The sequence below is a fragment of the Myotis brandtii genome, unplaced genomic scaffold (assembly GCF_000412655.1).
Source record: "Myotis brandtii unplaced genomic scaffold, ASM41265v1 scaffold3495, whole genome shotgun sequence".
In the NCBI taxonomy this organism is placed as follows: domain Eukaryota; kingdom Metazoa; phylum Chordata; class Mammalia; order Chiroptera; family Vespertilionidae; genus Myotis; species Myotis brandtii.
In genome coordinates this window covers 6,056-16,236 of record NW_005363446.1, presented here as the reverse complement: position 1 = coordinate 16,236, position 10,181 = coordinate 6,056, and the positions used below count along the sequence as shown (strand labels likewise).

The 10,181-nt window shown below is 52.0% G+C and overlaps 2 protein-coding genes and 1 long non-coding RNA gene across 3 annotated transcripts in view; all 3 read left to right on the top strand.

Annotated features, from left to right (window-relative positions):
- Positions 1 to 3,692, top strand: part of LOC102243192 (cytoplasmic FMR1-interacting protein 1) — a 26,818-nt gene extending 23,126 nt beyond the window's left edge. The window contains 6 exon segments of the mRNA XM_005871601.2: positions 156 to 224; positions 311 to 383; positions 755 to 849; positions 1,510 to 1,748; positions 2,339 to 2,486; positions 2,934 to 3,692. Of these exon segments, the coding sequence (XP_005871663.1) occupies positions 156 to 224; positions 311 to 383; positions 755 to 849; positions 1,510 to 1,748; positions 2,339 to 2,486; positions 2,934 to 3,098 (789 nt within the window). The 3' untranslated portion in view covers positions 3,099 to 3,692.
- Positions 3,693 to 5,131: 1,439 nt separating this feature from the next.
- Positions 5,132 to 8,362, top strand: LOC102242888 (TERF1-interacting nuclear factor 2-like). The gene is given in 10 exon segments (XM_014544056.1): positions 5,132 to 6,203; positions 6,350 to 6,457; positions 6,537 to 6,638; positions 6,719 to 6,826; positions 6,912 to 7,008; positions 7,169 to 7,471; positions 7,474 to 7,630; positions 7,720 to 7,755; positions 7,825 to 7,948; positions 8,081 to 8,362. Coding segments are annotated over 10 exon segments (1,452 nt in total). The 5' UTR covers positions 5,132 to 6,011; the 3' UTR covers positions 8,306 to 8,362.
- A 507-nt stretch (positions 8,363 to 8,869) lies between these two features.
- LOC106727019 lies at positions 8,870 to 9,475 on the top strand. The gene is made up of 2 exons (XR_001363170.1): positions 8,870 to 8,983; positions 9,137 to 9,475. It is a non-coding gene; the product is annotated as an uncharacterized LOC106727019 (long non-coding RNA).
- The last annotated feature ends 706 nt before the right edge of the window (positions 9,476 to 10,181 follow it).

Sequence of the window (10,181 nt, the reverse complement as noted above, 5' to 3'; positions counted from 1 at the left end):
ACCCTCCACATGGGCGGGAACTGGGCGTCTCCGTGGAGAAGGATCGCGTCGCTCACACCACCGTCATCAGGGTCCCCGGCCACCTTCCCCAGATGGCTCTGTCCGTCCCCTATGAACTGACTCCCTAACGCCACCTTCTGCTCCGTAGTCTCTAGAATGACCCTCCACATGGGCGGGAACTGGGCGTCTCCGTGGAGAAGGATCGCGTCGCTCACACCACGCCGGTCAGGGTCCCCGGCCACCTTCCCCAGATGGCTCTGTCCGTCCCCTATGAACTGACTCCCTAACGCCACCTTCTGCTCCGTCCTAGTCTCTAGAGGAAGTGTGCGACCTGCTGCACGCAGCCCCCTTCCAGAACATCCTGCCCAGGGTCCACGTGAAAGGTGAGCCCACACCCCCCGCGGAGCCGGTGCTCTAGGAAGTTAAATAAACGGGAAAACGGAAACCGTCGAGGCTCTCTGCCATGTGGCCTCTCCACGTGCTTCTCAGTAGATGGGCTGGGGGCGGGGTGTGAACCCAGAGGGGCTGGACGTTCACTTTGATTATATTTTCAAAAGTGAAGGTTGAACAGAAAGTCATTCCTTTCGCTTTGAATTAAAACATCAAAGGAGTCGGTTCTGCACATGAATTTTCAACGATAATCTGCACGGACCATGTTCCTTTCACAGCCTTTCCTTTGTTTTCTTGTATAAACTGTAACTGCTGTGATCATTCACACAAGAGACAGAGTGTACGGTAATTTTTCCCACTGCAGAGGGAGAGAGACTCGATGCCAAAATGAAGCGACTGGAATCCAAGTACGCCCCCCTGCACCTCGTCCCTCTGATTGAGAGACTGGGGACCCCTCAGGTAAGCTCCTGGGTCGGCTGTCGCTGTTCCTAGGGCGTCCACGTCGGGCCTGGGTGAGGCTGGGTGTGCAGGCTCTGGGGGAGCCCAGACCAGGAGGCATCAGGATGTTGGACGGGTCCACTCGGCCCCAGGGTCTCCAGGGGGCGTTCGTAACAGGACCTGGTCACAGGGCATTTCACATTGTGAATCAGCTGCTTCCCTTGAACGTGCGTAGAACACCCCCTGGCAGGTGAGCCGTCCGCAGAGGTGTCGCCTGCTCCTGGTGTCCATCCCTCGTGAAGAAGGCTTGGTCCCGGGTGTTTAAGAACAGACGAGGGGTAGGGACGGGGGGTCCGACGGGAGGCCAGGTATCCGGGTAGAGCTCCGCGGTCCTCAGTCTGGGCACGTCACCCTTTTGGACCAGACGATGCTGCTCCTAGACCTGCCCCGTGTGGTGACGATGGAAGTGTCTGCACACATTGCCGCAGTTCTCTGCAGGCACCATCGCTCTGTCCTCAGCCGTGAACCCCATTGAATCGTGTAAGACGTAGGGAATGGTTTATTTTGTTTGATGCTTCTGCAAGTGAAGGTCATTTTCCATTAAGTCAGAAAGAAAACAGGGTTTGTTGGTTCAGCCCTTGACCTCCCGTGTGGCCCCATCACGTGCTGTCCTTCCCGCAGCAAATTGCCATAGCGAGAGAGGGGGACCTGCTGACCAAGGAGCGTCTCTGCTGCGGCCTGTCCATGTTCGAGGTCATCCTGACGCGGATCCGGACCTTCCTGGACGACCCCATCTGGCGCGGGCCTCTGCCCAGCAACGGGGTCATGCACGTGGACGAGTGTGTCGAGTTCCACAGACTGTGGAGCGCCATGCAGTTTGTGTACTGCATCCCTGTGGGCACGCACGAGTTCACGGTCGAGTAAGTGTGTGCTCCGGGCACAGGGAGGTGGGTGCTGAGGTGCAGTTCTCGCGTGACTCGGGGCTCAGCCTCTGGGAGTCGACCCAGGAAACGTAGGCACGTGGGTGTGCGTTCCTCCAGCGAAGGCCCCAGCCCCCTGACGTCCTTCAAGGCGGGTGTGTGACCTAAAAACAGGTTAGGAAATGGGGTCCAGAGGAACCCAAAGGGGTCTTCACCAGGAACAGGGACACGCCACCAGCTGCCCAGTTTTCCCCGCAGATGCCTGGGTCGTGGACATCTGGAGACAGAGACGGATGCAGGAAAGACTTTCATTGGTCGCCCATTCTGCTCATGGCTTCTTGTTTTTTAATCCTCACTTGATATTTTTCCATTCATTTTAGAGAGAGAGGAAGGGAAATTGAGAGAGAGAGAAACATCAGTAATGAGAGAGAATTGTTGATCAGCTGCCTCCTGGACACTCCTCAGTGGGGATCAAGCCCGAAATCCTGGCATGTGCCCTGACCGGGATTGAACCCTGACCTCCTGGTTCACAGGTCGACGCTCAGCCACTGAGCCACACCGCACAGGTGCTGATAGCTTCTTGTTTGCAGGCAGTGCTTTGGCGATGGACTGCACTGGGCCGGCTGCATGATCATCGTTCTCCTTGGGCAACAGCGGCGCTTTGCTGTCCTGGATTTCTGCTACCATCTGCTTAAAGTCCAGAAACATGATGGCAAAGACGAGATTATCAAAAACGTGGTACGTGGACAAAAGCCTTGTGTCCTATGGTGAAGTTTCACAGTAAAGCATGCTTTCAGTCTATGACAACTTTTTTCTCGGGGGATGTTTTCCATCCCAGCACATAAGGTGCCGCCGAGTGAAGCTTCCCTTTCATTCTCAAAATGAATCGTAATGAAATTGGTGAGTCAGGCAGTCCGACAGTTAAAATACCAAGTCTCCCATTTTTATGCTCTTCAGGGTTCTTAGATCTGTATGTTAATGTGGAGCCTCACGGGACCCGCGATCAGGCCCTTGGCCTACTGCCTGGTCTCCTGGCTTCCTTTGTGGTCGTCAGAGTGCCTTTCGGCTGCTCTTAGATCTTTTTATCGTTTTCATTTTCTGAAATGTTTGTCATTGAATTCTAGAAAACACGCAGACATTATCTATCTATTTGTCTACGTATCTATCTCATTTTCCCTGTGGCAGCCTTTGAAGAAGATGGTGGAGAGAATCCGCAAGTTCCAGATTCTTAATGACGAGATCATCACCGTGTTGGACAAGTACCTGAAGTCGGGCGATGGAGAGAGCACGCCCGTGGAGCACGTGCGCTGCTTCCAGCCCCCGATCCACCAGTCCCTGGCCAGCAGCTGAGGACATGCCTGTGGCTGCTTTGGGAGTCCTGGTCCCGGCTGCATCAGTCACTGTAGGGTATGTTGTTCTTGTCACACGCCAGTGAGGTTTGTAGGGACTGTCAGTGTCCTTGTACCTGTGAAAGGGCACTTTTCGATCTGAAAGCCTAAATTTATAAAATTGACTTATTTTTCTAGCCTAAAATTGTCTATGCTTTTGGTAACTAGGAAGTTTGAGACTATTGGCTGCAAATTGCTGCCTTCCCGTTCTTACAGTTATTTTCCGTTTTTCTGTGAAATGTCCAAGTGCCACCGGGGTCATCCGTGTATCCCTCAGCCAGGGATCAGTGACGTTCAGGGACTTCAGCAAGGAACATGGATAGCTAATTGTAATAAAAGTCGCTACTAATTACAGTGGAAATTAATGATTGTTTAGCTTTTGTTAGGCCTTTTGCTAATGATCTTTTATGAATTAAAGTCATTCTTTCCTTCCCTATTTGTGTCAATTATTTCAGAAAAGAGAGAGCTTGACTCCTCGTTTCTACTAAATCCATTCGTAACATCTAATGTGTGAGGGATGATTTAAAGGGTGTAGAAATAAAAGGAATGAAACCTCCTTGCTGTCGTTCATTTACTGTGACCACCCTGTGTGTGTTGGCTTGGACAAGGCACCTCTCTGCTTATCTGGGTGCACAGACTGGGTCCTTGGAATCTGAGTCTTGCCCACCACAGCTCCGGAGGAAGAGTCAGTTATCTCTGCCTGTGGACACAGATCACCGACTCCAGGGAGGACCCACGCACGTGCTACTGGAAATGCAGGGCGAGCTGTTCCCTGTGCCGCTCAACCTGAACGTGTTTTCTTGATGTGAACTGATAACCTTGGGACCTGCATTCTGATGGAGGCAGTCTCTGTCCTCAGCCCATAATGAAAGGCTAGAATCTCGGGAAAAATGACTGTGATGATTACATTGACATAACTCAGATTCCTGTGTTTTAGAAGTGTTATAAACCACACCAAAGGTAGTAAACACTTAATGGAAAACACAAGTGATCTAAGATGTTAATTGAACCTCTTGGTTATAGGTTGATGCTCAACCACTGAGCCACACTGGCCGTGCCCAATAGAGAAATTAATGGAATAGAATAGAAGATGTAATAAGAGACCCAAATCCAAAGATAAATTTTTAAAAAATATATTTTATTGATTTTTTTACAGAGAGAAAGGGAGAGGGATAGAGAGCTAGAAACATTGATGAGAGAGAAACATCGATTAGCTGCCTCCTGCACACTCCCCACTGGGTATGTGCCTGCAACCAAGGTACATGCCCTTGACCGGAATCGAACCTGGGACCCTTGAGTCCGCAGGCCAGCGCTCTATCCACTAAGCCAAACTGGTTAGGGCCAAAGATAAATTTTAAAAAATATATATTTTATTGATTTTTTTACAGAGAGGAAGGGAGAGGAATAGAGTTAGAAACATCGATGAGAGAGAAACATCCATCAGCTGTCTCCTGCACACGCCCTGCCCGCAACTAACGTACATGCGTGTACTTACTACATAAACCTCACAGGATGCTGTCAGCCAATTCCTGTGCAAAAACTATCCTCTCCTACCCTCTTGTGGCCATTCAGGGAATAACACCTTTGTGTTGCTGTCCGTGGTGCTGAAACCCCAGCTAATGTCCTGTGAACACGACCAAAAATTCTAACCAGGGCAAAACAAAACAAAAAACCCCCCACAAAATCATGGAGGCTGTCCAGGGCGGCAATCATTCCGTCCCTGGATGGACTGAAGCCATGGGTCTGGATTTTTTTTTTCCATGGGTCTGGATTTTGCACCTCTTCCCGCCCCAGCCCTGCAAAGGGAGGCCTTGGCTGCTGCACTGACATCAGGAACCTGTGCGTTCACGATGTCAGTCCGTAACCTGGAGGCTGCCAGTCCGTACAGCGAGGTGCTGGAGTGTCGCGAGACTCAGCGTTCTCGCGAGAGGCCGCCGTTATTGTGGCATGCCCTACCATGGAGGCCGCCATTATTGAGGTAGTCCGTACAGGGGAAGCCGCCGCTAACGAAAACGGCCAGTACCGAACAGGACGCTCTTAATGAGGCAGCCAGTAACCTGCAGGCCGCCAGTATTGAGCAACTAGTAGCCTGGAGGCGGCCGTGATCGCGGCAGTCCTACCCCGAAGGCCGCCATTAATGAGGCAGTCATTCAGTACCGGGAGATGCAGCGCCGGTTGGAGACCTGGGATTTAAGGAATTTCCGTGGGTGATAATGATGGAGAGGACAAGGCGCACGATCCGGCTTTGAATAGAAAGTCAAGCCTCAAAGAGAGGGACGTTACTTCTATGCACGTTTGCCAAGAACCGCAGGGCCGAGAGGGCCCTGACCGGCTGTGAAGGGGCCACGCTACCGCCGAGGATCTGACGGAGAGGGCGGGTCGGGGCTTCCTGACGCGCCTTCACGTTCCCCCGCCCCCCCTCCTCCACCGGTGACCCATGGGTTTTCCATTTATCGCCCTTTTCCGGGGCAAGAAAAAGTGGTGGCAGGGCCGGAAGCGCGGCAGCCCTCAGGTTCGAGACGACGGCGCCGTTTAAGGCAGAGCGAGCGTCCTGGTACCATTGGAGCCGCTAGATTCTTCACCCGGGCTCCGGCCCAAATTGGAGAAAACCTACAAAGTTCTGGCGGCCTATGGAAGGGCGCTGAGGGTCGCAAAGCATAGGGTACCCATCGGAAACGCAGAGCCTCCCAGGGCCACCGGAAGCCGCGCCCCTGGGCGGGGTCAGAAAGCCTCTGGGAGGAAAGAAGCGAAGCCCCGCCCCTGGGCGGGGTCAGACAGCCTCTGAGGGCCACCGGAAGCCGCGCCCCTGGGCGGGGTCAGACAGCCTCTGGGAGGAAAGAGGCGAAGCCCCGCCCCGCGGCGGAGCGCGCCTGCCATGGCTGAGCCTCCGTGCTCCGGCCCCGCTGCCCTGCGCTTAGCTGCCGCCGCCAGCTGGAGGGCCGTGCGCGGACGCTACGTGGAATACTTTCCGCGAGTGTTGGAGTTTCTGCGGTCCCTGCGCGCTGCTGCTCCCGGCTTGGTTCGCTACCGCCACCACGAGCGCCTGTGCATGGGCCTAAAGGCCAAGGTATGAGAGCCCCTGGGACCGGGAACGGGCAGAGGGGAAGGGGCGGGATGCAAGGATCAGACTAGGACAGGCCGCCTGTGGGTGGGAGCGTTGCAAAAGGGAAACCTACCCCGAAGTGGGAATTCTGAGCTCAGTCCCCTTCACAGGTGGTGGTGGAGCTGATCCTCCAGGGCCGGCGTTGGGCCCACGTTCTGAATTCCTTGTATCTCCACTTTCCAGTGTCTGGACCTACTGTAGTGCGGGACCCCAAAGCTGTGAGTCATCCCTGGGACAGTCCCCACCCACAGTGAGTCCTTGGTGCCTCTAACTTGTCTGCCTTTTTACCTTCAACAGACAGAACAGGATCTGAAGATAATCTCCGAGGCACAGGAAGCCTTTCGCCAGCAGGTGAAGCTGCTGGCAGAGGCCCCTGAGGATTTGGATTGGAAGTTGCTGGTGAGACTAGCGAATTTTGGAAACTATAATGTGGCTTTCTTTTCTAGTTCTTTTCTGACCAGGTTTTTTTCTGTTGGCAGGAACTTGAACAAGAGTACGGGGAGCCCTTTCTAGCTGCCATGGAAAAGCTATTTTTTGAATACTTGTGTCGGCTGGAAAAAGCACTGCCTACCCCCCACACAGAGCAGGTTTTCCTAGGGCAAAATGCAGAGGGCAGAGGGCAGGGTGGTTGAATCAAGGACTGTGGTCTTCATGCTCTCTTCTTGCCCACAGCTTCAGGATGTGCTGAGCTGGATGCAGCCTGGGATTTCTATCACATCTTCTTTTGCTTTGAGCCAATATAGTGTGGACATGGGGTGGCCACTTCCAGGTACCAGGACCATCTGGAAATATTAGGAATTTGGGGGTGGAATATGTAGCCTGAGATCTTTTGAGACAGCCAGCTCATTAGAAAGATTACATGGGCTTGAGACCCAAGAAACCAGACTGAGTTTATGTTCTCTTTATAAGGAACATTCTTTGCTTTTTAGAGTGCTCTGTGACTAATTCAATGAACATGTCAGAGTCCATGGAGCCCAGTCCTCCTCAGCAACCAAGACCAGCACTCCATCAACCTGTGCCAAAAAGCAACTCCGGCCCACACCTTCCTCAGGGACCAGCCTCAAGAAAGCACCCAGAACCTTTGGCTGGCCACCACTTCAATTTGGCTCCTCTAGGCCAGCGAAAAACCCAGGCCCAGTGGGCATCCACGAGGGTAGGCCATAAAGAGCACCCCACAGTCATGCTATTCCCCTTTAGGAATCTGAGTTCACCAACCTAGGTCATATATCAACCCAGAACAGGAAAGAACAAGGGACACACACAGCAGTTCCAGCAGGTGATGTGGGCACGAAAGCAGCCTCCACTGGAAAGTCTAGGAGTCCATCGCAGACCCTGGGTGGAAGGACTGTGAAGGAGAACCCAGCTGACTTGTCCGCCTCGGAGCAAAAGGCGTGAGTGGAACAGTTGCTTCTGCCTCCTAGCAGCACAATCCTTGCCTGCTTTCCCCTCATCCTCTCTTCTTTGCTTGTTCCCACCCCAGGAATTGCTGGGACTGCTCCATGGAGCCCCTGAGATTGCATACTGAGTCAGGACGGGATCAGACAGCCTCCTCTCTTGGAACTCTTGAGGGCCTGTGTTCATCTAGAAGAGTACTTAATTCTGGTTTCCTTCTTGCAGTGTGTCCTCCATCTCTGTGCAGCCCTGTCATGACCAGAGGGGACTTGGTTTTGGGCTCTGATGAGGAGGAAAATGGCCAGAGTGGAGGAATGGTGAGGAGGGAGCAACAGGAAGCTGGGGAAGAAGGGGATGGGGCAGAACAGCACAGAGACCCATGCTCCCTGAACATAGAGGGCTCAGGGGATGTTTCAGATGACAGGATCTCTCTGCTCCCTTCTCTGCAGGAGTCTCTGGAAAACTATGAGAAGACAAATTTTGACACCCTAATCCCCACCTTCTGTGAATACCTCCCCTCTCAAAGTACCAGTGCCATGTCTGCCCCTTCCCATGACCATGTAGACTCCTCTAATAGGACCAGAATGCCATCTCATCTTGCCTGTCTCCTTCCTCCTCACCTCTGCAGGCCATTTGGTGGGGATAAAGTGGAAGCCCAGCCTTGGGTTGCTTGACTCTGTGGCCCAAATTACTTTGTAATGCTTGATCATTAAACTTTGGATTTGTTAAAACACTGTGTTGGTATGAGGGGGGGGAATTAAGGCTTCAATAAGGTCAGTGTAAATCATTCCTTGGAAACATGACTGGACTCTCCAGGACTAAAAGAATCCCTTTGCCTTTTTACTTCCCTTGGAAAGTGTTGTTCAGGTATATCAGAAAGATTACCAGGGCTGAGAACCTGGTTGAGAAATTACCTTTTGCTATTCTGAAAATACCTGTATGACCTGATGCCAGAATATATACTCTATAAATTTTCATACTGCCAGGTTATCGGGAGGAGAGTGGTGTGGTGGCACTTGAATGGAGATGCTTCTTGGGAAAAGCACTCACTGTCCTTGACACCACTGGGTCAGTGCAACCTCCACTTTCCTGAAAAGCCAGGGCAGTAGAGGGCAACCACGTGACATGACAAGTAGGGGGAGACTTGACACCACTGGGTCAGTGCAACCTCCACTTTCCTGAAAAGCCAGGGCAGTAGAGGGCAACCACGTGACATGACAAGTAGGGGGAGACTTGACACCACTGGGTCAGTGCAACCTCCACTTTCCTGAAAAGCCAGGGCAGTAGAGGGCAACCACGTGACATGCCAGGGGACATGACAAGTAGGGGGAGACATTTTCCTTGAAGAGCAGGTGACCTGGGAGGTGGTGACAGGATCCCCCCTTTCCTCCACACCCTCCAAAGGGGCAGCTGTGGGGTCAGTGCCTGTGGGTGTCCTGGGATCCTGGGTGGGAGGGAAGTCTCTCTATCAGAGAAAATGAGATATGCAAGCATTTGTCTTCCAGTCACACTTGGCTCCGCCTGGTTTTGAAGCAGAGCCAGAAATTTGCGCCTGGAAGCTCAGGACTGCGGACAGAGACACAGCGGCTCTCATGTTATTTCTTGAATGGCCACAGGACGGCAGCAGAAGATCATGTTTGCACAGGAATTGGCTGAGAGTAATAAGTCTATAGATCCATAGACGTGTACACTATAATCAGTAACGTACTTGAAGGACATCATAGATATATTATACACATTTTATTCTAGGGTAGTATTTGAAATAAACCGTATATGTGTAACTAGGAGTTTTTAACTAGGCACTGATATGTGAGTATATCCTATATAATAAAAGGCTAATATGATAATTGTCCCCACTGGTGGGAGTTAGACTAACTGGGAGTTAGATGTGTGCTGACCACCAGGGGGCGACAAAGAACTTGGTGGGCATCGGTGACAAGGCACTGGCAGTGGGCAGCAGTGGAGGCACTGCCGGCCCCATGGGCATTGCTCGATGAGAGCAGGAACGTGGCAGGATGGTGGAGCAGGTGAGCGGTCGGCACCAGGCCAAGGCGGGTGAGAGCAGGAGCCCTGATCGCCCTGCCAGTTGCCCCACAGATGGGCCCTGATCGCCAGCCAGGCATAAGTACCCTACACGTGGACAAATTTCATGCATCAGGCCTCTAATACACACATAATCATCTTTATTGGTATCTATTTAGCTCCATACATACATACACTAGTGTCTGATTAAAAATGGCACCGACAGATATATTAGCTAGATATTGTGTTCTTTTTTGTTTCATGTTTTGTTTGTTTGTTTTGTTAATTCTCACCTGAGAATATTTTTTCAGTGATTTTTAGAGAGTGGAAGGGAGGGGAAGAGACTGAGAGAGAAACATGCATGTGAGAGAGACACATTGATTGGTTACCTCCTGCCATTTGCCCCGACCAGGACCAGGGATCACTGGTTTAACATTTTTTGTTTTGTTGTTGTTGTTGTTCTTGTCGTTGCTTTTGTTGTTTGTGGTGTTGGGGGTGGGGTGGGATGTGTGTGTGCCTGTTAAAGCT